Raw genomic sequence first — 27396 nt, 5'->3', positions numbered from 1 at the left:
GGGGGGTCTGAGTGGTGTGGTAGGGGGGCCGAAGCCCCAGGAGGGTCTGAGTGTGGACTCCAGGGCCGTGACCCCGACAGCTTCTTCACATAGATTTGTGTTTCTGCTTTCTCGTGCTGTGTGTGTCACTTGGAAGGCAGATCTCGATCTTGCACCAGAAGGTCGTTCCGGAATTGCGTGGTTTTGGGGACAGCAAGGGACGAGCAGTGCGTCATAGCCACCGAAGGTGGCTTGAGGCGGCTCAGGACCCGTTTTCTTGTTTCAGGGAATGAACTTCATAGCAGGTTACCTGGTCCTCATAACCAAGAGCGAAGAGAAATCCTTTTGGCTGTTAGACGCACTCGTGGGAAGAATACTGCCTGGTGGGTTGAACACGCCTGTGACCGTTTGGGCCCTGGTTGCACTCTCTCTGCTCTGCAATTTAGCGTGAACTGTCTGTGTCGGGTGCTGGGCTTGGTCCCCAGGCTGCCCCATTGTGTGGAGGCTCGCAGGGCCCAGAATCAGTGAGAGGTCCACTCAGCTTCCTGTAGAGTTCAGAACAGTCCTAAGAGTGAGTCGTTATCAGCTGTAACTGTTATCGGGATGAGAATCATTCCTTCCAATTCATTGATTAATAAATAGCACCGGTTTTGGTAATGCAGTATGGACCCTGATCGCTTTGGGAAGAGAAGTGGCCAGAGCCGTCTTGGGTGGGAGAAGACCTGTGCCCTCCACAGCCGCGACGGTGGTGACCGGACCCAGCCTCGTGCTTGGCCTAAGGCGGGCATAGCTACACAGGGCATGTGCGGCCCGGGGAGTTCTCGTGACCACCGGACGGGTGAGCCCTGGTTCTCCCCTCCAGCATAAGTGCCCTCAAGTCGGGCTGGAACCGCCCTTACCACCCTGGAGAGCTGGCCCCAGCTCCGGGCACCCCGCAGTGACCACGGCAGGAGTCGGCTGTGATTTCTGCCTGGGAGCATACAGCATGTTTCCATGTCCCGAGTCTCGCCTCAGCACAGCAGTACCACACGGGCCCAACTACTGATCCATTTTACAGAATGGGGACTCCCACACTCCAGTGCCACTGTTCGCCATGGCACAGAGTGGACACGCCAGCAGCCCTCCTGGATAGGCCGCCTTCAAGGGACAGACCGTCCCCATGTGCGTGACATCTCACCATCCCAGCTCTGCCTGAGGAGGCCTGAGCGGCAGGTGCAGGGAAATGGCGAGGAAGTGGCGGGGCGGGGGGTTGGTCAGGGGACCTTCTAGATGGAGCAATGGCTGAGCTGCGTCTGGAGACTGAATCATGATGTGTATTTGTACTGTGACCAAGTCACCTCCTTCCCACAAATACTCACTGAGACCTGTCACATCCCCGGGTTGCTCTGGGGCTTGGGAAGTTTCAGTGAATGAAGACACAGGCGGGAGGGGGCAGCAGCAGCCACGGCACAGCCTGAAACTGTCACAGAGGGGCTCTGGGCTGGCCCTGAAGGGCAGGTGACTGCACAGGCTTGTGTGTTAGCCCCTGAAATGTCCTTTCCCGTCCTCGCGACGTCCCGTCGGACGACATTGCAGTCAGGACTGAGGGGGCAGAGGCACTGCTGTGGGTCACTGGAAGCAAGCTGGCCCGGCACCAGCATCCTGCTCCCTAGTTTCTTTCCTCGTCACACAGAAGCAGGGGGCCCGGGAGGTGGCACACTAGTCACACACGCTGAGCCGTGCCGGCCTCCCCGCGGCACAGGCTTCCAGGACTGGTAAGTCGGAACAGAAGGAGTCAGAAAGACGAGCCGAGACGAAGGCTGGTTCTCTGGAAAAACCGACACAACAGACAGAGCCTGGCAGGACGGATACGTGGAAATGGAAAGGGTGCTGGAATTTGAAAATCTTTAGAGGTTTTTAAGAATCTCAAGAGAATACAAGTAAGACAAAGAGGCCAAGTGGAAAATTTTGAGAAAAATACTGCCTAACAAAGCTGATTTAGGAGAAAGTGGACCGTCTGAAATGGCAATACTGTCATCGAACCTTGAAGGTGTGGAGAATTTCTGCGCGCTTTACAAATCTTTCAGAAAACAGAAAAGGACACACTCATCCACTCACGTTGTGGGGCTCGCGCCATGCGGCTGTCACACAGACAGATGTCATGGAAGCTCTCACATGCGCAGATCACACTTGCGGTGACATCAGCTGCTTGGACCTCGGTGGTTCTTTTATCTGAGGAGGGTTTATCTAGGGAACCAGGGAGGCCTGAGGGAATATTGGAGATTTAACGTCCTGTCCTGCCATTACAAGGAAACGGTATGGAGACCAGAGGCGAGAGTGCAGAAATCGATTGGTCTTCCGACCTATGAATCTGGGGGACTTGGGGCTTGAGGTATTCGATCAGTAGGGAAAGATCGCCGTTTGCAACATCCTCTGTGACACCTGTGTACATGGAAAACCCTATTCCTACTCCAGGTGGATTCAAGACACGTGAAAAAGCGGAACTTTGACACTTAGAAAATGAGGTGAGAACAGCCTCGTGATTGCTGAGGAGGGAGGTAGGTCTTGAACAAAATTCAAAAAATAGAAGAGACAAGATTGATAATTTTCGTTATGTTAAAATTAAAAACTGACTTTGAGATAAGGCCTTGCAAGGAAAGCAGAAAAGAGGTGGTGTCTGTGATCATGCAGCGCACGCGTGAAGGGTCCCTACCGCTCTGGGTAGGAGCGGCTCAGTAGGAAATAATAGGAGGCCTGTGTGGCTGAGAGTTGGGAAGACCGGCTGAGGTCTCCCACGAGCGAGAAGGTGCGGGGACACCTGTGACTAGGCCAGCAGAGCCTCCCCTGTTTCAGAACAGCTGACGTGGAAGGGAAGTCGTGTTCTGGAGCACCAGTACACGGTGTGTGCACGCCCTGAACTTGGCCTCCACATGCAGACCCCGCCCTTCCTCCACCCAGCCTGCCGGGCGGCCTCTCTCGGGTCAGGCCGCTGTCCTGAGCAGTCACCATTCGGACCAAGGCATCCAGAGAAAGGACGAGGGAACAGGCCTCCTGGGCCTGCGGAGACGCCAGTGAGGCCCCGGCTGACGGTGCCATCGGGCTTCAGGAACGGAGCGGGAGCGCCGTCTGGGATGTCGCATCGAGCAGAGCCCAGTGAATCAACACCCTGGCGTCCCGACAAGCTGGTGTGACCTGTTTCCCCTCCAAACACAGCTCAAGACAGAAGGTGGTCCAAGGGAGGACCAAGGCACCTTCCGTGGGGGAGACTCAGGGGCCCCGGGAAGCAGAGCGAAGGTGTGAACACCGCTGGAGCTGCCGTGTGTCTCCCATGTCCTCTTGACGACCTTGTCCCAGGGGGTCGCCCTACCTGTGGGCCGTATCTCACCGCCTGTGCCCTGTGCCCGTGGGGTGTGCTTTTGCCTTTGGGGGGCTGGGGAGCATCGGTTTTGGAATTAGATGGCACCCCCTTGGATCCCAGCTCTGGCAGCAGTAAGACGGGCTGGTTCTAAATCTGTGCCCCAGCCCGGCTCAGCCCTCCAATGTGCTGACGTGGCCAGGGCACTGTTTGCAGAAGGCTGCCGTCCCCGAGGCGAGGCCCCCGCCAGGCCTACTGAGGAGGCTCCTCGTCCTGTGCTTAGCCGAATGCTGGCCCGGAGGTGTGCTTCTGCTCAGACGGCCCAGAGGAGCGGGCCCCGGGCTCCGGGCTCCATCTGCCTTCAGCGTCAGGGCCGGATGTGGCCAGGAGGGTGAGGAGGTCAGGTCTTGGGGTTCCTGCCCTGGTGACCCCCAGGCCCTGGACAGTCAGGGTGTGAGCTGGTCGGGTCTATTTTTGGAAGGTGCTGTAAGCCTCTCTGGGGCCAGGAGTGAGGCCACCTTGCTGGGAGCTCAGCAAACCCTCTTACCGCCTGAAGGCTTAACCCGGCTGCCCCAGGACGTCACTTGGAGAATTGGGTCGCTTGCAGGACACTCTGAACAGACTGCAGAGGCTCTTTGCTCCATCTCCTGGGGGGGCCAGGATGTTGCTCAATTTAAGAAGAGATGATAGATGCAAAATGAGGATATGAGCAGGAAAAACTTGTAAAATCCTTGGTGTTCTGTTTTTAAATTTTTTAATGTTTATTCATTTTTGAGAGACTACTTTAACAGCAAAAACTAAGCATTAAAGTCTATAATACGTGCCTTTAATGAGCAAAAAAGTTCTCTGGGAGGACACATGCGTTCGGAGAAGACATACTACGTCGTGCTGTCTGTCCGAGTGCGTGGTCCCAGCCAGTGGGGACCGCCAGCTGCCAGCCAGTGCCCAGGCCTGTGGGCAGGAGGAGCGGAGCGGCCGTGAAGTCACCTTGGTGGGCTGTGCTTTCTGTGCTCCTATGGTCTGGGGCCCCCAGGCCACGAACTCGGTTAAGGCATTTCTCCAACTTAAGCTATCAGGTCTCATTGTGATTTACAGGACGGCCCAGGCCTCTGGCTGCCTCTGTCCTCCTGCAGTCAGAGGGGTGGGGATGTCCAGCCCCTTCTAGAATGCCAGGAACTTGACCCTCCAGTGTGGAGAGAGGACGCGGACTGATTCCGAGAGCAAGGGCCCCGTCCTGTGCAGGTCACTGTCAGCACTGTCCCCGCACCTGTTCCTGTGTCCTGCGGCCCCTGCTTAGCCAGATGGCGTGTCCATGCTGCCGGCCAGCCCTCAGCAAGGGCACCAGTGTGCTCACACTGACGAGCCCGTCCCCAGAGCTTTCTCATCTTCCCAGACCGAAGCTCCGCACCCCCAGCCCTGGGGCCCACGGTCCTACGTCCAGTCTGTGGGTGTGGTGGCCGCAGGGATCTCAGCCACACCGGTCCAGCGTCTGGCTTTGGTCCACGCACCTCGTCCTGGGGGCTCACCCTTGCTTGTGGGGCTGAGGACAGTTCCGCCCGCGTACACGGCACACTTTTGTCCCTTTGCCCGAGTGGACACTTGCTTGTGTCCCCCTCTCGGTGCCATGAGTGCAGCCGTGCAAACGCTTCCCGCCGGCGGATTCTCACCGGTGCACGGCGCGGCCTCGCTTTGGGAGCCGCCCTCTCCTCTGCTGGGAAGGGCGTTCAGCCACAGCCCTGCTCTCCTCGTGTGGCAGATTACTACAGCCCCGCCATGCTGGGCCTGAAGACAGACCAGGAGGTCCTGGGGGAGCTGGTGAGGACCAAGCTGCCAGCAGTGGCGGCCCTGATGGACAGGCACGGCGTCCTGTGGACCCTGGTCGTGTCGCGCTGGTTCATCTGCCTGTTCGTGGACGTCCTGCCCGTGGAGGTGAGCGTGGCATGTGCCTCGCGGGGACCAGGGCCGTGTGAGCCCCCAGCCGGTGACGCGCCATTTCTGTTTGTCCGCAGACGGTGCTCCGGATCTGGGACTGTCTGTTCAGCGAAGGCTCGAAGATTCTCTTTCGGGTGGCCCTGACCCTGATCAAGCACCACCAGGCCTTTATTTTGGAAGCCAGCAGTGTGGCGGACACCTGTGAGCGGTTCAAGGAGATCACCCGAGGCAGCTTTGTGACCGAGTGCCACACCTTCATGCAGGTGAGTGTCGGGGCTCTGCTCCCGGTGCAGCGGCCTGGCCAGGCGTGCTGGCGTCCCCAGCCTGCCTGTCCCCGTGTCCCTTCTGGGCCTCGCCCCCCCCCCTGCTGGGACCCCCCCTTGGGCCGGTCCAGGTTCACTGGGTCGGAATGCAGACCCATCTGACCCCTTCCCCTGTAGCTAGCATCTTTGGTCCCAGATGGCTCTCCGTGGCCCCAGTGGGGTCGCATGTGTCTGTTGTGTGTCCTACCCCAAAGGGCAGCTCCCCGATGCCAGGGCCTCCGTGCTGGGTCCTGGACCTCGTGCAGGCTGTGTAGATGACTCTGGTGTGCTGAGCGAACAGAGCAGGAGCCGTACCGACAGGCCTTCTGTGGAGGCCGGGGGAGGCCGATTTCAGGTTCTGCTCAGCACCTGAACAGCCATCAGTGCAGGCAGGTGGCCCGGTTGTTCCCCCCGACCTCCTGGGAGGTAGCAAGCCCCCGGCTCTGCCATCAGGGGACAATCGGGTGATCTTCTGACGGCAGACTGCCCTGGAATCAGGACGCTGGCCAGAGTGCACCACTAAGGCTTTCTCCCACTGCGGGGACGTGGGAGCGCGGAGCGGGGTGGCTTTGGGAGCGGCCTGGGTGGAGGCGCGGAGAGGCCGGGGCCTCTGCCCTGGGGCATGGGGAATGAGGGGTCCTATTCCAGCCGGACTCCAGGCCACGGGATGACCAGTCGCCAGGGCCACACGCGCTCTCCGAGTGGCGGGCAGACGGGTGGACTGGCCATGCTCAGCAGCCTCAACAGAAGTGGTGACCGGCTGGGTACCGTCAGAAGCCTGCAGCTAACTCTTTGGAGCCCGTCCCACATGACACAACGCCTCGTCCAGAGAGGGCAGAGGGCAGGGTCGTGAGCCTGGGATTTGGACGAGGCCCCGCCTACCCCGTCTGGGCTGTGGCTGCTGGTGGCTCCTCCTGGGTGACACGGGGTTTTCTGTTCCCTGTTAGCGCATGGGCGGCGCGAGGTCTGGTGATGCGGCCGTCACCCCCGAGGGACCCAGTGCCTGCCCCTCCCCCACCCAGCAGCCACCGGTCTGCTTTCCGTCCGGGTTTGCCTTGTCTGCACGTGTCAGGTACACCAGTGAGTCCGCGTGTCGCTGTCTGGCTGCCTTCCCTCCGCGTGACGCTTTCAGTGCCGTCTGGTTCTGACTGGCATCGCGCACGCTGGTGGTCACACAGCAGGTGCTCAGTGCGAATGTTTCTAAAGCACCCCAGGAGGCCGAGTGGCTGCCGGTACCGCGAGCCACCGGAGGGAAGCACTGTGCGTCGTGGCCCTCTGACAGGAGCTGCTGGGGAGGCGGCCGGCGCGGGGACCTTCCCCAGCAATCTCTGCAAAGTTGAACACGTGTTTCTTCCCCGAGGCGCGGTACCTGCAGCCCATGCGCCCTCTAGAGAGAGTCCCGCACAAGAACATCTAGAATTTTCTGGAGAGTAAGCGGGGCTCACAGGACTTGACTGATTCCCCCTTCAGGACCGTAAACACTCTGCCCCGGCCTAGGTGCTGCATAACACGTACCTGTGGAAGAATTCCTCTAATTTCTTCAAAACAAAACAACACCTTTTTACTGCCAGCCTCACATCTGGCCTGGTTTGTAAATCGTGAATTTCTCAGCAGTAACTGTAGAAGTGATCGTTAAATTATTAGTATGCAGGAGAGATGTGATCGCATATACTCCCCCCACCCCCCCAACCCCCGGGGGACATCTTTCTCAGCGCGAAGCCCCTGTTCTCAGCAGACAGCAGTCTGAGGCTCCACCGGCTTCCCACACTCCGGCCACTCACCGAGGGCCCTGACTGGCCTCGGAGCTGCCACAGGACCCCTCAGCTACAGCTCGGGGCCGCAGGAGAAGGGGCCATGCAAGCCCTTCCCTTGGGGCAACAGCGGGGGTATGGGGGGGACCATTGAGCTGAACACCTGTTGCTGGTTTTTTAAACAAATTCCCTTTGTGTTCCAGAAAATATTTTCAGAGCCCGGGAGCTTGTCCATGGCCACCATCACCAGGCTTCGCGAGAGCTGCAGGGCCAGGCTGCTGGCGCAGGGCTGACCAGGGCCCCTGTCTGCTGTCACCCCCAAGGCTTCATTTCCAGAGCTGACGTTTCCTGCTGTTTGGTGCCGGAGTACTTGACGTCTGTACACTTCGTTGTGAATGTTTTTCAAGACCGATTTAAAATTATGTCCTCTGTAACTCAATTATGGGCTACGAAGTCATGGATTTCTAGAAATGTATTTTTACTTGAGATCTTAACCTATAAAATGTGAGATATGCATATTTAATAAAGCACGTGAACACCTCCGAGTTTGTGACCGTCAGCTCACCGGCTGATTGAAAATGAAGACCAAACCCGCAAACTGTCACTAGTGTTAACGCCAAATCCCTTTCTGTGCCACGGCATCTACGTGAGGTCTGTGCACACAGCACGTGATTTCTCTTTAGAAAGGTAATTTTTAAAAACTGATTTTTGAAATTATTGTATTACATAAAGCGGACAGAGGTGTGTAAGCTTTAGGGAATGGCAGAGTCTGACTTGGGCCCACGAGTGCTCACACAGCCACTGTCACCCTGGATCCCTGGAGGGAGAAGCCCCAGTGAGACCCCATCTTCCTAACCCTGACCCTGTCTCCCGGCCCTGACAGTGGGGCTGCTGCTGCCTGCTGAGAAATCCCACTGCCTGGGCAGGCTGAGCCCTGCATGGGGCAGGTGGGGGCCTAGAACAGTGTCACCTCTTGAACACCGTGGGCAGCGGCTGGTACCCCTCAAGGCGCCTGGGCAACTCCTTCTAGCCCAGCCGCGGAGGCGCCTCCCTTCCCCCATGGTCCCAGAGGGTGGTGGCCTGGGACCGAACTTCCCACACAGATGCTCTCATCAGGAGGAAGTGGTGGCATGGGCGGGTTGCCAGAGCTTGGGGAGTCCCCGAGCCTGCCCCCACAGGGCAGTCAAGTGCGGAGTCACTGGTGTGGGGGTGGCGGGTGCCCAGCGAGGCCGGACACACACTGGCCGTGGGGCCCCAAGCCGCGCTCCTTGGCCGGCAGCTCCAGGTGGGAGTGTCGGGGACACCCGGGCCCCAGGGCTCCCGGCAGGCAGGCTGGCTGGCTTCAACCTCACCAGCAAGGTGCACAGATCCCTGAAAGGCACAGGTCTTTGCTTAAAAAGCAAAGAGGACAATAAACCTGAGGCCCAGCTCGTGCTCTGAAAGCTCTGAGCACCCTGCTGGCCGCCTGTGCTTTGCAGTGGGGCCACGAGGCTCCAGGTCAGTGCCCACAGGGGAGCCCCCACGGCCCTCCTCCCACTCGCGGGGGCTGTTTGGTCACCACTGAGGACCTACCTCCAGATACAACTCCTGTCAGTCCTCCAAGTTACCACCCAGACGACCTACCGCGACACCAGCTCTCTCAAACGCTGGGTGACAGACGCCTGCCGCCTACCGTGAGTACCACTGAGACCTCTGACGGGAGCGGACAGAAGCACAGAGTCCAGACAGAGAAAGAAAGAGATGTTTTATTAGCATTTGTTACAGCAACGCGTGACGTGAAGGGTCGTCCGTGCACAGCCACCCGAGTGGCAAGCGGGTAGCGCAGAGCGTGACACCCAGTATTTACACGAGTGCAGAACAGGATCACCCCGAACCTCAAACAGAAGACTGAAAGTCACTTTACAAAAAGGTAAATAAAAATAACACCCATTTATCTATTTTAAAAAAGTGCCAGCTCTTGAGTGGCAGAGCGCGGAGAGGACAGAAGGGCCCGATGCCGCAGGGGCGCCGGTGCCCTAGTACCGAGCTGTGCGCCGCGGGGGCCGGGCCCGTCCTGGCTTCTAAAGCTTCATTTAAGCGTTCCAGATTTTCACCTTTTGGAGTACTTCTGTTTCTAGATCTTCTGAAGCACAAGCCTAACAAGTAGCCAGCCCTCCTCAGCCCTAAGACCAGGGAGCACCCCACCTTGGCGAGGCTTCAACCTCAGTCAGGAACGAAGAAGCCAACAGCAGAATCTTAAAGAGCCAAGTAATAGTGGAGCCAGTGCCCATGTAGGGAAGCACTCCTCCCTCCCACCTGAAAGTTCTACTTTGGTAAATATTAACGTTTTAACCATTAGCAAAATATTTAACCCAGTTAGCAAAATTAACACCGTCATTTCAATACTCTTGTGCATAGTAAATGTTGCAAGATGAACTTCACATCGGATAAAGCAGATTTGAAAATCAGTTTGCAAGAAAGCGTGCCGACCTCCACGCCAACCTAAGCTCAGGGGACGAGCGGAGGCCCGGAGGTGGCGGCCGGCCCGAGCTGTTGCGGCCCTGCTAGATCGTCTGGTAGCCCGCGTGGCTCCTCTTCCTGCCGATGAGGTAGGCAATGAGGACGATGAGGACCAGCCCCGCCAGGGCGCCGCCCACGGCAATGGGGATCAGCATGCTGTTCTCATCCAGCTGGCACTCCTCCACTAGGAGACATGGGGCAGGGGGCCATGCTCGCGGCCACAGTCCCCACGAGACCTCACACGGGCTTTCCCCCCCTCCCCCCAGCCTGGCTCGGTTCTAATCAATTACTGCTTGGACACAGGACCTCCGGACACAACACCCCACCTCCTGCCTTCACGGCTCGGGAGGACAGGTGCCATCCCATGAAACGACTACCTTTGAGCAAATGGCGCCTTGGGTTCGCATCTGTGAGCTGCTGGGTCTTCCAAAGGCAAGGTGATGCGGGAAAGGGAGTTTGCTCTAAAAATCTCTGAGACTGGGAAAGGGGACCCCCACCCCCATTAACTGTCCTTGCAACCCAGAAATGATTAAATATCCAAATAGAACTGCAGTCTGCAGACCCCGTGCAGTCTCCCCCAATGCTACTCACCAGACCCAAACTTGTCACCTTGCACCTGGAAAGCCTGGACCCACACTTTGAATATATTGACAGAAAAGGCCTCCGTGACCTCCACGCGCTCCTCGGCGTTACACTTGTATGAATTCCCGATGGTGGCCTGCAGTGCCCTCAAAGAGCTGTTGTCCGCCTGGAAGGTGGGGTCTGCAAAGGCACATTGAGAGTGAGTGCTCTGGAACTCCTGCACGGGCAAGTGAGATGTGGGGGCCTTACCTCTGGCGTCAGGGACAGTCATATTCAACTGGATTCCTTGCAGGAAAAACTGGCTAGTATTTGGGTCCTTAAAGAGAAGAAAATAATTCTTAACCACTTGCCAAACTCACATGTTTACCATCAAACCTAAAGAATCATCTGGTAGTAAATCTGACTCCTGCAATTCTAGCTTCAGCAAGAGGCCGTGGAACACGCAGTCTGTAATAGAAGGCATCGCATAAATCCCGAGAACACAGAAGCTGACTTGTCCTCCTAGACCTTTTTACACAATCAGACTGTTAAAATAGGGACTGAAGGAGCCATGTTCTAAAAAATCAAACTTTTTCCAAACGTTGGCACTTTAGGAACGTTAATGTAAATTTTATCAGGAGAAACCAGACTGTTAATCTGCAGCATCATAAACACTGGCAGAGGGCGTTTCTATGCTTCCCAGATGGGGACAAGAAGAGAGGACCCAGGACCCAGGATGTCGCCCCTGGAAGAAGGGCTGAGGGCAGTGCCCGAGGCGGAGGCTGGGCTGAGCACAGTGGGGCACAGACAGCGATGGTGGGCACGCCGCAGGTACCCCCTGACACCTGCTGCATAAAGGAAACCAACGGAGGTGTCCTTAACGAAAATGGGGGACTGAGGGTCCAAAGCACTGATGGAAGAGGCAGGTGGGGAAAACAGACTCCGTCGTCCTCACTGGGGCAAAGCCGTGGGTTCTGGCACCTTCACTGATTCTCCGTGGGGCTGGGGCATAGTGTGTGGGAGCCCATGGCGGGAAGCCATGGCCAGATGTGGGCTGCGGCGCGAGGTGGCGCGGGCACGAACCCTCACCATTCCAAACTGGAAGAGCAAGGAGTGGATGTGGCTGCTCCGGAGATCCAGGGTCACCAGCTGGGCGCCACAGCTCCCCGTGGCGCTCGTGTTGCTTGGGTCGATGCTGAAGAGTCCGCTGACGGTCTGAGGAGGAAAAGCAGACATGTTACCTAAGTTCCTTTTCGCGCCCCATTTCGGGTCCTCCACGCTCTGGAAAAGCCAAAGTGACCTCAAAATGAGAACTTCAAGGCTTCTATCATTTTAACCAAAACCAGGAGGAGGAAAACACCCAAAGTGCAGACTTCCGGGTTCCAGAACCATCTTCCCTGCTCCTCCTGGTTGCTACTTTCACGAGGACATTACACTCCCACCACAAGCACCTTCCCTGTCACAGCCCACAGCCCCCATCACCAGCAGGGACAAAGGAAAAGCATAACAATGAACACAAAAATTGTGGTGGTAAAAGTTTAAGCAGAATTTAACAGTCTCTTAGGGGCCGATAAACTCGTCCAGTAGAGGAAGTCCCAATGACACGGGCCATACAGAAGACAGCAGCCTGGCTGTGTGCGCCAAGAAGCTGATTACAGGACAGGCCCCACAACCCGCTCTCTCAGATTTATGAGAGGTGTGCACATGCACCAGCGCCCTGACGCACTGAGATGGGTCCCCAGGGCCGAACCTACCGTGTTGTCCCTCTTGCTGTAGGTGACGTTCAGCTGTAGCCCCATGCTGGCCAGCAGGCAGGTCCCGTTGGCGCCGCTCACGTTGTACTTGTGCACGGAGGGGCTCTCTGGCGTGGGGGATGGTGAAGGGCGGGGAGGCGGTGGCGGTGCGGTTGTCGGGAAAGGCCCATCTTGCTCACAGCGCGTCTCTGGAGGGACAAGTGGGAAAGGAGGCAAAGTCCTAGTTCCTCAGGGCCACCCACCGGAAGCTTCGGCCACCCCAGGCTCACCGTGAACCCCAGCAGTCTCTCAGCTGGCCACACCCGCAGAACGGGATCTCTCGGCCTGTCCGAGGACAGTGCATGCCAGCCCCCCTCCGGAACTATGGGGCAACGGCCTGCTGTCCCACAGGGCCATCCCCACTCCTGCCACCATACTGCGACTCTGCCTGGAGTGTCCTCCAGCTCAGCCTCCGGGCAATGCTGCCTTCACAGAGCTGTCCCCTTCTGCAGGACAAACCTTTCTACTGAAGTAAACACAACCTGAACCCCATCACCTGCTGCTGGGACAGTCAGCTACACACCACTTCAAACAGCAACAATTCAAGACCCTCTGTGAGGCTGCACACTAGGCATGGTGCTGGAGGTCCCACAGATGCAGGCGAGACACACACACACACACGCACGCACACACCAGGACAAAGCTAGTGCCATCAGCAAGGTGCTCGTGGGAGAGAAGCCCAGGAGGCCTTTACAGGGATGAGTGTCAGGGGGCAGTCCCTGCAGGACAAGACTGGAGCTGAGACCAGCCAGGTCCAGTGAGCCAGCTGCTCTGAGCTATTCAGAGCAAGGGGGGTGGTACAGGCACCTGCACCCTCCTGGAGACAGAAGGCCCAGGAAGTGTGAGTGAAAATTCCTAAGAAAGGGATGACAATCTAGGAGTGAGGGAAGTTGGGGCAGGACAGGCCTTGGCAGGAGGACATAGTGGCGGGGGGGGGGGGGGGGGGGGGGGCAGAGGGGGGGGGGACGGGGGAGTAGGGGGAGTGAAGGGGGGCACACGGGAGGGGGGAGGGGAGAGGGCACACAGTGCCCCCAGAGGACATGCCCAGGAGTTTAAGTGTCTCCGTCTCTCAGAACTTGACCTACTATGATTGCTTGGAACAAAAATTTACATTCAAAATCAAGGCAGACTGAACCAAGAGAGAGAAATGAACACTCCCTCAGATGCATACAGAACACACACCTGCCTCCCACGTAACATCCTAAAACACCCGGACCCACAGCACCTCCAGGAGACCATCATCCCCAAGTTAAGCCCTCTGTCTTACTGCCCTGTTCCTGTGGATGATCAGCATTCACACGATTTCTGTCCAACTCCCACCTCTCCCCACTTCAGCTAGCCTGGGCCGTGGGAGCTGGCCCATCATACCCAGTGCCATGGATGTGGAGCCCACGGGGAAGCTGCCGGAACTTGCTCCACTTTAAAAGGAAACTTTGCCACCATTTCCTCCTGGGGGGCGGGGGGGGGGGGGGGGGGGGGGCAGGGGAGAGATGGGAAAGGTCACCCTGCAGGGCTGTGACATGGAAGTGATGCCACACCTCTGGGAAGTTCACTCACCCAGTGTGCCTTCACACAGCGCAATCACACACAGTCAAATGCTTTTCTAGACAGAAGGTAAAAATGGAAAAAAGGCACGATAGTGTGGGTGTGCCTCTGGGCTCTTGGTGGAGGGACAGCTGCCTGAGAGGTCCCCACCCGGGGTGTGCTGGCCACACTACCCGCCTCCTCCCTGGGGCTGTAGGCTGACGCCATAGCCACACCTTTAAGAACAGCCTCACCACTGCTTTCCAAGCTGTTACAGAACAGGACCTCATTAAATGTGCAAAACCACATCAACACAAGGTGGCTTCCAAATCCCAGCCTAGATGGGCATGCGGCATGCATGGGGAGAGTGACGAGCACCTGCACACACGACCTGCTGTTCTCATAAGGCAGGCTGCGAAGTGTCCACCTGGGAGCACAAATGGTACAGTCAAGCGTAAGGACGAGTGCCCGCCCCCTTCCCTCCCTTCCCAAATGCAGACAGAGAGCCCCACCCTGTGCAACCTGTCCCCCAGGCAGACGCTGCAGCGAGGAAAGCACACGGAGGATGCACTCAAGTGTGCTCAGTGCGACCCGTGTGTAACCGGCCCTGGGAAGACCGGGGACCCCAGGAGAGCGCAGGCTGCGTGTCCCGCCAAGGCTCCCCTCCTCAGGATTTTCAGAAGCTTCTGGAGGCCCCCAAAGAATCTGCCAGCGACCAGCCTGAGGAGCCTGCGTGCTACAGTTACAAGGAGTCTCCAACGGAGTGCGAGGAGAGTGGCATTAGCACTCCTTTACTTTACTCCTTTCCTTTACTTGAAGCTACCCTGGCCGTTGTTTCTAAGGGAGAAATGTTGCCAAACTGGGTGGAAAGCAAGCTTGGGACCAGCCATACTAAAAAGATCCTATTTTGAACTTCTAATGGTCACAGAGGCAGCCATAAGTGCCCACACATCAAATCTTGAAGGCACAAAGACGAATAAATACGAATCCTCTGCCAAGCCATCAAAGTCAGGTGTCTGCGTGGGCCTGGGGCTGGAAATCCAATTCCCAGGGACACAGCGTGGACATGCTCACCAGCTCCACCTCAGCCTCTGGGGATGGCTGTGCCCAGCCCGCTCCATGGAGATGACCACATGCCCCTCACAGACCTTGGGGAGAGGCTGTCCTCGGAACCTGCCTTCGTCAACCAAACGGGAAGCCAACTCCAGCAGCCTGGCCTTGTGCTTTCTCAGAAGCTCTGATGTGTCAGTACCTGGTGTTTCTCAGGGTAGTGCACGGGTAGGGGCACGGGGAACCAAGGCCCCACGACAGCACAGAAGAGCGAGGCCACAGAAGCCTGCACCAACCCCCGCAGCTCATTCTGACTTTCCAGGGGCATTTGTGGCCAAAAATTTACCTATTTCTGAAAATGTGTTTAACAGTTCTTTATTGTCAATCCACGACTAGAACAGACTACAAGAATATAAAATATACTTAATGTATTTGACAGGGAACCTTTTCTCTGAAGCTTTCAATTTAAGTGACCCAGAAAAAAAAAAAAGTACCTAAGAACCAGAGGAATGAAATTAGCGCAAAAGGAGATAAAAAAAAAACAAATGGCTCAATATTAACAGAAACCAAGAATTTTAAATGTGAATGATGCTGCCATGTAGCATGTGTGCCCAGTTACAACAAATCTCCTGCTTGGAGGGGGATACACGGGTCCCTCTGATTGCAAACCGTGTCAGAAACAGCACAACAGACAAAAGTGGACGTAGCAAGCCGCTGGCAGGCCGGGGGGCTCTCTACAGACCAGACCCCAAGATCACAGCTGGTTGAGTCAAAGTGCACAGCTGGGCTTCGAGCACAGCTCAGGTCACGTCAGCAACTCCAGCTGACCCTTCAACAACGCTGACCCCCATGGATGAAAATCCATGTTAACTTTGGACTCCCCAAAACCTTAATTATTAAAACTCCACTGCTGACCAGAAGCCTTAGCAGTAACACAGTCTATTAACACATATCATGTATTCTTACAGTGAAGGCAGAAAAAAACAATCACAAGAAGACGTTTACAGTTTTGTACTGCGTTTACTGGAAACATCCATGTGTGAGTGGACCCACACAGCTCACACTGGTGCTGTTCAGGGTCTGCTGAAGTATTTCTGGGGACAGCTTGGCTCCTGCTCACAGAGCGAAAGCCCATTCTGGAGCCCCTCCCTGCCCACGTGGTTGCTCTGAGAACTCCCCCAATCACTGGGCCTGGACCTAGGCCACTGGAAGACCACATCCCACGAAATAAGAAGTCACAGGGGGTGGGGTGGGTGGTGTGTACACATTTGTGGCAGGGTAGAGGGAGTGGGGAACAGTCCCTGGAGCTTGGGGCATGGATTTGTTTTTTGCAGACTTCATTTCTTATCACTCCAAGTAAAGACTGATCAGAGGAATTACAGATGATGTTACCTGACAGTGACAGGATCCCAAAAGCCCTATGAGGACTCCTTCCTGTCCAGGGAACACTACGCAGACATGCCGTGACCTCACCACACCCTCCAGGCTGCCACAGGGATGTGCCAACTTGTACACGATATTCTGTGTAACTCCAGGACACCTCTTATCCCTCCTCTTCCCAGCAGATTTCCTGAGAGTGCCCTAGTGTCTTTAAAAAGCCGCAAGATTCCTTTCCAAAGCACAGACGTATCCGTAGAGGCAGATTTAACATAACATGAAAGCAAGCTTTGATGAGAGGGACAACCACGAACACAAGAGGAGGTGGGGACTAAGGGTGAGCTTAGTGACCAAGCTTCGGACCAACAACTCACAGGACACAACGGGTGACTGCCCATAGCAGGCTCAGAGTGACCCACCACCAGGGCAGAAGGCCAAGCCCCCAGGTGACTGTGTAGGGGCTGGGGCGGGAGCCTCTGAGGATGGGGGTCGGTGGCTGGGACTCAGGTGTAGGGACCGCTTCACTGAATGCATCTTTCCCCCGTGGAGTCACACACAGACATTCCTCCACTAGGAAAGCAATGCGTGGGGAGCTAACGGTGAGGGGCTGTGTGCGCGTGGGGAGCTGACGGTGAGGGGCTGTGTGCGCGTGGGGATGGGGGTTGGGGAACTCCGTGAACCTAAACCTCTTCCAAAAGATAAACACTATTTTAAAAAAGTGATAAACCTTAAAAAAGATTAGCATTTCTGTACTGTCACAATCTGATCTTAGGCCAGAAGCTGGAGCCCTGTTCTGGGCACCACACCGCTCAGAGAGGTCAGACAGGACAGGCCCATCTCTGTGCTCAGAAGCTTTCCAAGCAGCAGAAAACAAGTCATGAAAGTGAAGAGCTATCCTCTACAGCCACCCTGAGGCCCAGATGGTAGTGAGGTCACTGCACTATCATTTCCCAATGCCTCTGACAGTTTTTGCTCTTCCCTTCTGCTCGAGGCCAGAGGGAGAAGACTGAGGTGTTCTGCTGGGGACGAAACCCAGCTGCTTGGAGACTCATACCTGTGAGTGTCAGCTGCTGAAGCACTTAGCGTGGCTGTAACTTCCCCACCCCCCCCAGTCCCTCCCCCACTCGGGGAGGTGGGTGCTAGCGTGCACACCTGGGCCTGTGCACGTGTGCGTGTGCACACACACACACAGCTCGCCACACAAGGGGGGTACTAGAGAGGGCTGGTCCCGCCGGTCTCCTCCAGAGCTGCTTCAGCTCACACATACCTGCCTTTGTGCCCTGTGTATTGCTGCTGGTTGTGTCTTCCCAGTTACAGACAGCAAACGTTCTAGACTTTGTGGCTGTCTGGTGTCTGTGCACACCCGGCTCTGCCAGTGTGAATGCAAAAGCAGCCATAGAAACAGGTATACGAATAAATGAGGCTATGTTCCAAGGAAACTTTAGTTATGGACACTGAAGCTTGACTTTCATGTAATTTTCATGTGTTGTGAAATGTTCGACTCCTTTTAACCTTAAACTGGTAAGCACGGAAAAACCACGTTTAGCTTCCTGGCTATACAGAAGCGGAGGTGGGCTGCACAGGGCCTTGCGGAGGGCACGAATGCCTCTCAGGAGGGCTGTACCCAACCGCACAGAGGCCCGGCCGGCCCACTGGGCCCACCAGCACCAGTAACTCAGAGCAAATCAGCCACGCAGCCAGCAGTCACCTGAGTGTTCCAGCCACACTGCTGGGGCTGCTGAAATTGAAGGCTCACAAAAGCACGGCTAAACACCAAAAAGGACAGGCAAGTTCTCTAAGACAACCAAGCCCCTCACCCTTCTAGAAAATAACAGTGATCTGTGAGCTGACTGGCAGGACTGGGGAAAAGAACTTTCTTCAGTCCTAATTGAACGATAACACTCCTCAGTATTTACTCTCAGCCAGGCACTGACATAAACACCACGTATAAATTTCCTTTTTAACTCTAAGATCCTCCTAAAACAGACTATTATTTTTACTCTACAAGGGGAGGAGACAAGAGACTGACTACCTTACCCAAGACCACAGAGCTAGGAGGGGTCTGGAGCCCTGTCTGTCGGACCCCAGAGCCCACCAGTGGAGCTGAGCTGGCAGGTGCCTCCCTGAGGAGTCATGACCAACACCCCCCCCCCCCCCCCCAGCCAACCTGCCCAGAAAGGCATTCAGGTCCTTCTGCCATCCACCCCCGGGCCCGTCAAGCTGGACAGAGGTAAGCCTAGGTCTTGGTGAAAAGACAGCTGGCTTGAACTGGAAGATTCTGTGACCCTGACCTCATTAGCTTCACAGAGAGTTTCAACTGCTTTTCCCTTTTAAAATCAGTGTTTGTCCTACCTCACCTAAAGAGATCACCTCCTCTCAAGAGAAAAACATGTTTGGTGGGCAGTTCAAAGGTGTGAGTTGCACCCAGTCCCCCACTGCACAAATGCTTACTCACACACATCTTCCTCAGGCACAGGCTCACAGCCACGCTTGCACGCACTGAGCTGGGCCTGGGCACCAGGGCCACAGGCAGTGTCCTACCTTCCTTGCTAAAGCTACTGCTGGCAAGGTACGCCTGGATGGTGGCATCATGGAGCGTGACAGTGACGTTGCGCATGTGGATCTGGTTGTTGCTCACACATCTGTATTTTTTATTTATGTCTGCCCTGATGTCAGTGGCAGACTCCACAGTCTTGATTTCTGTATTTGAAAAAAAAAACAAAGCAGAAAAAAAAAAAAAAAATCAATTTTTAACTACGTGAAGTACTTAGTTAAAATTTTAGGCCCTCTCCAACCTGATTTTCTTAACTCTGTAACTGGTCGGTTTGGGTTCTTACCCTTGGAGCTTGCGTTGGGGAAAATCTGTGTGTCAGACAAGTTATAAATAAAACCCATCAGCTGAACACTATAACGGGTTGCATTTCTTGTGAAATTGAGGATCAGTCTATGTCCTCTTCCAAAAGCAATCACGAGACTGGGGGCAGACGCGTTCTCTTTACCACAGGAGCTGCTGCTGTTTAACACTGCTGCATCAGGTGGTAGGTCGAAGGTCACATTCTAGAACAAAGGACACACACCCAGTCAGAACGCAAGCCACTAAAGTGATTCAGATGCACCAAGGAAGACCTTCAGGAAGAGGGACATCAGCCCCCCACGTCAGAGGCTGCAGTGAGCACATTCACCTCTGACATCGATAAAAACATAGTAAAGTCAGGATTATGTGTCAGTACAGACTGAGAAATAATTCAAGTGTAAGACAAAGCGGACAATTAACATAATTTTAATTTGTAGCATTTTTAAACAAAAGTGATCTTGGTTAACTGAACTAATTCATATTGGCCTTCAAGTGAGCTATGTATTTATATTTGAGAAAACCATCACTACTCGTGTGCTATAAAAATGTTTAAAGAGTATGTCTCTTCATGGGACCCACGGGAGCTACATGTGTAGTCAGCATAAGGAACAAACTTGTCAAATCCTAAATTGCAAACCTAAAGCTAATGTAACATCGGGTGTCGACTGCACTTAAAGTCTCTTTAAACAGAGAAAAAGATGTTTGCTGCAGAACTGTTTGAATTTACCATTACAGACAAAACTACAGAACCACCAGGTGACCCTGGAAACGAGCAGGACCGGCTAAGTGAGCCGCGGATAAGCTGCTCCTGAGACGACAGAACTCTGCGAGGCGACAGAGACCAATACGGTGGAGAAGAGTAAGGCACATAACAGCAGTGGGCAATCCCATCTGTGTAACATAATATATGTCCAAATGATATTTTAAAAATCCAAACACAAAACAAGTAATGTAGCAAGGACAACAAAAGTGTTTGGACAAGTCTCTGTAACTTGAGACACTCCTGCGGGACGGAGCCTGCCCGTTTCTCTCTGGTCTGGAATGTGACCATGTTTACGTGGAGGCCAGATGGGGCCTGAGCACCTAGCACAAAGTCCAGGGGCCCCACCACTGCCCTGTGAGGTGGTCAAGGAAAAATGGTGGTTTCAACAAAGAACTAAAAACGAAATTTGGTTTAGAGATACATACAGGAGTAAATGTGAAAAAGAAGCATGATGTCCACTAGTGGGTAACTGACAAAGAAATACAGATGCAGCTTACTTGTTAGGAATCTAATAAATTCAAAAAACCCTTTCATCCCGTAGAAGTACAAGTTATTTTAAGAAAACAATGAGGGGCATTTTGGACGAGTACAGCCTGCAGCATTGCTCAGCTGTTTATATGCAATTCCTGGAGCCTAGTGGTTTATCCAAAGCAAATTCAACATATCAGGAAAAGTATATTCACACCGCTGTGCCCTGAGCACGAAAGTACATCAGAAAACAGAAAACAGCAGAGGCTCCAACACAGGCTGATCAACATAAGAGAACACTGCACTGTGATCACAAAAAGTAATCGTGAGGAAAACGGGGATTACACGCACATAAAACCGTTAAAGCAGGGGGCGCCTGGGTGGCTCAGTCCGTTGAGCGTCTGACTTCGGCTCAGGTCATGATCTCACAGTCTGTGGGTTCGAGCCCCGCATTGGGCTCTGTGCTGACAGCCTGGAGCCTGCTTCAGATCCTCTGTCCTGCTGTCTGTCTGCCCCTCCCCTGCTTGCATGCCCCCTCCCCTCTCTCTCCCCCAAATAAACATTAAAAAAAATTCATAGAACAGCAAGAGCAGGGCATAAAATGGTTTACATATCTGACTGCACCTTCAGTATATACAGTAGCATAGGCTACTGATGAGCGGAGGAGGATACTACTATGGCACAGGGGAACTGTGCTACGGTGAGGTCATTTCTCAAACATTTATTTGAAATGATAATAACAAACATCTTCACACACACCACACCCTGCATGAAGGACCCTGGTGCTTCCTACCGTAGGACCGTTCCTGGTATCATAGCTGGTCACGAAGGCAGCAGAGAAGTTGGCCATGATGCAAGCCGTCCCATTGCCGTCTGTCACCACAAACGTGGCCGCCGTGCCATGTAGGAGGCCTGCTAACTCCAGGAAAGACAGAAATATCCAAACAAGGTTTTGAAAATACAACTGGGCACTTCTGTGGTCTCTAGCTGTGGCAATAATGGACTTTATTAGGAAATACTACTGTGCTGCTTACAAGATCGAGATGTGGGTTACCGAGGCTGGGTTCAGCTGGGCTGTCTTTCCTGTCCCTCCTAGATAGGATCCTGGAAATGTTAACTCTAAACCCACTAGTTAGTCTGCCCACCTGACCAACAGCTCTTTAATGCCTGATGTCAGGGTACTGACAGGGAGGTCACATGTCAATTTCCGGGTCAACCTAGGCACATGCTGCTCTGCACTCAGTCCTCAGAGGGTCTCTGGAAGATGTACCAGGGTCCCGGAGGCACAACTCAACCTGAATACCGATCTTCTGCAGAAGCCCATGGGAGAACTGGGGAATCTTTTGCTGTAGTCCTAAACTATTTAAAGTTAGATCTCTTGTTACTTCTCATGGACTGGTGGTGTGGCAAGAAAAGCCACAGACTCACACATCCGAGTCCTTCACCAAGTTTCAGAAACATCCTTAAAAACCAGTGATTCAACTGAACCTAGACTTGGCTGCACGTCAGGCCATCAGTCAACTCATCTAGGCAGGGCTGCCACATCCCCGAAGGAAGGGACAGAATGAAGCTCTCATGGGTCCCTCCAGCTCAACAGTGATGGTGGCTAGCGATTTCCTCTTCAAGTTCTCAGGGCCAGAGCCATCTCTGGCTTCTTGATGTCCTATAGCTCTGATGGGTTTAGCAGCGAATGTCATCCGAACACTGTGGTAGAGCAGTAGGTAATTTTCCCAAGCCACATGTTAGTACACTGTTCTTGCAACAAAAATGGGTGCTTTCACTAGTTCTGAAACCAAGAACTAGTCTGCCAGCACTGGGTGCCGTGGGGGTCAGAAGTGACATGCCCTCCCTCCAGTGACATGCCTGCCAGTCCCTGCACACCTTTTCCCGACACTCCAACCACTCCAGGCATACATGTGACACAGGAACATTTTGAAGACACTCAGTACACACTCGATTAACTTTTCATTCTAAAATCCCTGCCCCCCGCCTGGGTGGCGCAGTCGGTTAAGCGTCCGACTTCAGCCAGGTCACGATCTCGCGGTCCGTGAGTTCGAGCCCCGCGTCAGGCTCTGGGCTGATGGCTCGGAGCCTGGAGCCTGTTTCCGATTCTGTGTCTCCCTCTCTCTCTGCCCCTCCCCCATTCATGCTCTGTCTCTCTCTGTCCCAAAAATAAATAAAAAACGTTGAAAAAAATTAAAAAAAAAAAAATAAATAAAATCCCTGCCCCCAATAAATGACCCTAACAAACCCAGTTTATTACACTCTTGCGACTTTCACAAAATAAAATCTTTAAAGCCAACTACTATTCAAGCATAAAGCAAAAAGTAGCCAGAAACCCCACATACCTTCCCGTATTCTTCTGGTACGGGAAACACCAAAATCTAGGTTCACAGAGAAGCTGCTGCAGGAAAAAGCAGCAACCTATGGCAAACAAGAAACCTGTGCAGTTTTTGTCTGTTTTGGAAATTCTTAACCTATGCCCCTGAAAACTCAGGTTACACTAAAGGCAACTCCGATAAATGAATTTCCATTGTAAAACCTAGAGAAAATTCCACAGCTTGTTTTTAACTCAGTAAAGGATTTTAAAAACAGAGAAATCATCCCCGTGCCTTTGGAGAGGGATGGGTTAAGGGCACCAGCGGTTCAGAGAGGCCAGCAAGGTGGAAGCAGGCTCGGTGGGCAGAAGCAAGTGTGTGAGGGACGCTGACCCAGACCACGAGCGCATGGCTGCCACCCGCCCCCACCCCCCCACCCTGCTGCCAGGGCTCTCTCAGGCCTGAGATGCCCTCACATGGCCGTGGTTCTGGCCTGGCTGCCGGAGTTACTGTGTGACCACGCATGCCACAGACAGGGCAGGTGGCTGCCTCTCACAGGAGCACACACACAGCAGTTCTAACCAAGCTGCCTTTCCAGAAGTTAGTTCCTTAAGTCATTAACACTCTTTTACTAACTCCAAGCACTTCATTGGGAACTATTTCACGTTAAATAACTTTTCAGTCACAGAACGTTTTCACTTAGTAAATATGCTGAGGGTATGAGCTTTCAAAGTAAAACAAGTATTACAAAAGCAAATTTAAAGTAAGTTTTACCAACACTAGATATCCACAATTATTCTGGAGGGGCCAGAAACTTTCAATTACTAAAACAAGAAACTTATCCCCAGAAGCCAAATTTTAGTCCAGAGAAAAACGTCTCTGGGAGCATCAGATCGCACACTTACAAGAGAAACTTATGCATGCTGTCAGAAGCTGTCTGTGGCCCTCTAACAAGCTTGCTCCCTGGCCTGTGGCGGTCCATCCAGCACACAGGTGCAGACTCCACCATTTCTCCGGGGACCACATAAATGAGTAACTTCAGCCTATTCCTTCAAGGTACCCTCACCGGTAGGAATCCCCTTCTGACACAAGTACAGCTGTGGGAAGCGAGTCTGGTTCTGTTGCAGACTCCGCCACTCACTAGCTGTGTGACCTGGGGCCGGCAGCAGTTGCTGCCCTCGGTTTATGCGCCCACGGACCAGAACAAGCGTGCTGACCCCTCGGGGTCATGGGAGTATCAAAGGAGCCAGTGCACACGCAGCACACAGTACAGGGCAATAGCACTGGCTTTAATGCTCACTGACAGTATTTAAACAGAGCCATATAGACCTCACCCATCGAGTTCGTCACTAAACCCTCAGAACCTGACGGAAAATGTCAAATAAGTTATGTCACTTAAAAAGCACTTGTTATGCACGTGTTACGTGCCAGGACCTGCGCCAAGCACTTTGCAGCTAATTCAACTATGGTGGCAACCTTAACAGGAAAACGCTACTGCGATTCCCTTTCACAGCTGTGGAGACTAAGGGACAGGGACCTAACTTGCTTAAGGTCACACAGCTACGGAGTGCTGAGCAATCGGGAACTGAGTGCCAAAACTTGCTGAGTGAGTGGATACGTTTCAAATGACAAAATGCTCATTTTTGAAATAAAAGAAGCTGCCATCCAAAGGAACAAGTGAATACATTTCTTCGTTAAACTTTTTAGAAGAAATACTTCCTAGTTTGTCATTACTTGATTCTTTTAAATCCAGTATTTTTCTTTTTAATCAGTGACACATAACCACCTATGACTAAAGGAAGCACGTAAAGAAGACCAAGGTTCCTTCCCACACTCCGAATCACAGCCTGGAGGGGAAGGCCATGAGCACGGACACTTCTAAAGCACAGACATGGACGTGTGGTTAGGGACCAGTGCTACAGAACAGAGTCTAGGTAAGTGCCGAGCACTTACTACGTGTGAGGCCCAAGGTGGAAACATCATCACAGCACGACTGGAATGACGTTCCAGTGAAAGCTCACGCCATGCATGCGTGTAGTCACGTCCCGCAGATGCAGAGAGAAGGGAGAACGGACACTGCCTGGGACGTGTCTAACAAAAGAAGTTCAAAATCACAGGCCTCGAACATTTTGGTCTCAAATACCATTAAGAATTTGGTCACCAACCTGAGGAGCTAACAAACTTCCACAATCAACAGTCATGTTAACTTGAGTAAGGGGAAGGAAATCATCTAGTTGACACCAGTGGTTTAAAGAGTCCCATTACGCAATGACACTTCATCTCAAGTGTCAGACGGTTTCAGTTCACCCTGGTCTATGCTTTCTACCAAGTATTCAAACACAAAAGCAGCTTTAAGAAATGTCTAATTATTAATGAAGGAGGATTTAGTAATTTCGAAGTTTGAAATATGCTTTCAGAAAACATGCTTTTTGGTAAAATTATACATCAAAATAAACATCATTTTAAAAAGACCTAAATCCAAATTAATACGCCTTTCCTAAAAGTTGGATTTTAACTGAACATAAAACTTAGAAAGATAGAGTGGAATAGGGATTAGAAAGTTAACGACACGTACAATACGCCCAGCTACCGCCCGGCAGGGAACTAAAGAGGTTTCTCTTCCCTTTGAGGGCGAGCTCTTCTAATACTGAACACGCTGCCGGCCGACACCGCCAAACCTGTTCCACCAACTCCTCTTGTAGCTACACTGCCAGGGAGGGCAGCTTGGTGTACCGAGGGAATAAGGTCACGCCAGGTGGCTATTCATGCAGCTCAGAGAACTCACTTTACACAACAGGCAAACAGGTGACACCCAAATCCACCCATTCACAGGCGCACAATTTACAGTAGAAGAAGACCTATTTCCAGAACCCACGGGCAGGTGTGTACTGTAACGTGCATCCACATCGTGTGAGCTCGCGTGAGCTCCGGGAATTGTCTTCCGGATATTTCAAACTTTGCCTTTCGGATGATCTTCCCGTGTTAACTGGGAGCGGGGTGAAAGGGTGTGGCACCGCAGACAGGTTCACCAAGGGCATCTGCGCAGATTTAGGAGACGGCGCACATTCCTCTTTCTCATGAGACGAGAAAACGAGAACAAAACTCAGTCAATCGCACACCGAGCGCCCGCCGACCGCTCTGAGATCCGCACTGATGGGGTCCCGCGCTTTGACTCGGGAATGGAGGCAGCGCTCCTGACGACCGACCACTCGCTAGAAAACAATACTGCCATTGTGCGGCCGCGGCTTGGGGCCGCCGACCTCGCACTGTACCCGCTGCGGGCGCTCCCAAATGTCACCCGAACCTGAAGTTCACAGCAAAGCAGCGCAGGGGACAGCACTCGCAGCCGTCTCAGAAGGGCAAAGTTAAAGCACAGAAGACGTATTCTGAGCGTCCGGACCAACACGCCGCCCTCCTCCCTCCTCGGTAGGAGCCGTATCCCCCGGGGGGCGCGGGACAGAGGGACCACGCAGATACCGCCGCCTCGGGCTGCACAGCTTCACTCGGTCTTCCGTGCCTAAACCACAGCCGTCCCGAAACCCACAAGCCACTTAGTTCCACCCTAACACCCGGAGAACGAGCTCGGTGGCCCTCAGCTGACATCTCGACCCAACTCCTCAGGCAGCGGCCAAAGGGCTCCAGGCCGGCCCCCAAGTGGCGACCTCCGCCGGGGCGGGGACGACTCGCGGGCCCGCTACCCCCCCCACCCGGCTCCGCCCCGCATCGTCCGCGGCCGCCGGGTACCCCCGCCCCGCGTCCCCGGGGACCCCAACCCACGGCCCCCCTCCCTGCCCCGGCGTCCCTGGCCCCTCACCGAGCAGCAGCAGGAACAGAGGCCGCCGCCGGGCGCCGCCGAGGGCCGCCATGGGCGCGAGGGCTGCCGAGGCCGGAGCCGAGCGGGTCGAGGGCGGTTGGGCCGCGGGCGGGCCGGGGGCCGGCGAGAGGGCGGGGGAGGGTCCCGGGGTCCAGAGGCCCGGCCGCTGCGGCGCCCGCGGCAGGAAGGAGACCCTTCGCCCGGCGGCGCCCGTCACGTGAGGCCGCGCCGCGCCCGCACCGTCACGTGATCCCCGCGGATCTCGCGAGAGCGAGAGGGCACGGCGTCTTCCCCTGGGTTGGAACCGGCCTCGCACGTGACCTGTGGGCACGTGACCGTGGCGCCACGTGACGCGCACCCCGGCCTCTGGGCCACTTGAAGCCGAAAGTGCGCGCCGCGAGCGCGTGGGGAGGCAGCTACCCGCTTCCGCCGCCGGCGAGGCGTCCGCCGAGGGAGGCGACGACGGTCACCCCGGAGAAGGGCGGCTTTCTGCCGAGGCGCGCGACCCGAGACGCGGGGCCCCCGGGCCCCAGGGACGCAGGGAGGCCCGCGCTGGCTGCGGGTTTCCTCAAGGACCGCGATGCTAACGTGCTCCTCTCTCGTGGCGTGGGGCACTCTGGCCGCGGGGCTCCTCTGGTCGACTGACGCTTGAGGAGGCTGAAGTGGGGGGACAAGGGTGGGGAGGGGTGGAACACGTGTACCGAATGTCACAGCTCACGTTTGAAACAAACCAAAACCCGTTTTTGTAAACAACTCAGAGTGCGGAACTTAGGGCTAGACGAAATCTTGGAGGAATGGGGTTCAGAGGTTATACAGTGATTGCCAGCTGTGACGCCCTCCTGAAGGATGTGTCGGAACGGGGCGTGGAGGGGGGCACCATTTATCTAGAACGTTCGGAAACGCTGGTGTTGCTTATATCCCCGCGTGCCACAGCAAAGGAAATCCGAGTCTTTGTGCTTCTAGAACCTTCCGGAAATACCTTTCTGCCTTGCTCCTTATTGCCTGAGTGTAAAGGCACCTTTCCCTGGTTGCCTAAAGGCTCCCTGGGTCTTGTCTTTCACTGCCTTCTGGAGCTCT

General features: G+C 54.5%; 3 protein-coding genes across 5 annotated transcripts in view; 2 read left to right on the top strand and 1 right to left on the bottom strand.

The window, feature by feature from the left end:
* GRTP1 (growth hormone regulated TBC protein 1) overlaps window positions 1-7838 on the top strand; it is a 17996-nt gene extending 10158 nt beyond the window's left edge. Inside the window, exons 5-8 of one of the 2 annotated variants that reach the window (XM_049647265.1) lie at window positions 266-362; window positions 5070-5242; window positions 5323-5508; window positions 7502-7693. In XM_049647265.1, coding sequence (XP_049503222.1) covers window positions 266-362; window positions 5070-5242; window positions 5323-5508; window positions 7502-7591 — 546 coding nt within the window. In that variant the 3' untranslated portion in view covers window positions 7592-7693. Of the gene's footprint in view, window positions 1-265; window positions 363-5069; window positions 5243-5322; window positions 5509-7501 lie in introns of both variants that reach the window. The other variant, XM_049647266.1, reaches the window with a different exon arrangement.
* The window catches only part of PCID2 (PCI domain containing 2), a 129106-nt gene that overhangs the window by 21207 nt on the left and 80503 nt on the right, over window positions 1-27396 (top strand). The window lies entirely within an intron of this gene.
* Window positions 9026-26543, bottom strand: LAMP1 (lysosomal associated membrane protein 1). 2 transcript variants are annotated; one of them, XM_049647256.1, is made up of 9 exons: window positions 26320-26543; window positions 20981-21102; window positions 18940-19159; window positions 18644-18802; window positions 12113-12300; window positions 11448-11573; window positions 10629-10695; window positions 10389-10559; window positions 9026-9981 (listed from the first exon to the last, which is right to left on the bottom strand). In XM_049647256.1, the coding sequence occupies exons 1-9, from the start codon at window positions 26369-26371 to the stop codon at window positions 9842-9844; spliced, it is 1245 nt and encodes a 414-aa protein (XP_049503213.1). In that variant the 5' UTR covers window positions 26372-26543; the 3' UTR covers window positions 9026-9841. The 2 variants fall into 2 exon arrangements, with proteins under 2 accessions (XP_049503213.1, XP_049503212.1); XM_049647255.1 differs by lacking the exon at window positions 26320-26543 and adding an exon at window positions 25381-25563.

This window comes from Panthera uncia (assembly GCF_023721935.1).
Source record: "Panthera uncia isolate 11264 chromosome A1 unlocalized genomic scaffold, Puncia_PCG_1.0 HiC_scaffold_16, whole genome shotgun sequence".
In the NCBI taxonomy this organism is placed as follows: Eukaryota; Metazoa; Chordata; class Mammalia; order Carnivora; family Felidae; genus Panthera; species Panthera uncia.
Note: the sequence above shows the minus strand (reverse complement) of the source record. Positions and strands in the feature narration are given on the sequence as shown.

Bases quoted from the DNA above. Each gene is read 5' to 3' on its own strand.
- LAMP1 (XM_049647255.1), bottom strand. From the start codon at position 25,543: ATGCCCTTGGTGAACCTGTCTGCGGTGCCACACCCTTTCACCCCGCTC. The intron at 19,160-20,980 runs GTAGGAAGCACC...CCTTTGTTCTAG, and splicing joins ATACCAGGAACGGTCCTACG to AATGTGACCTTCGACCTACC. The intron at 11,574-12,112 runs GTAGGTTCGGCC...TTTCCTCCTCAG, and splicing joins ACAGCAAGAGGGACAACACG to ACCGTCAGCGGACTCTTCAG.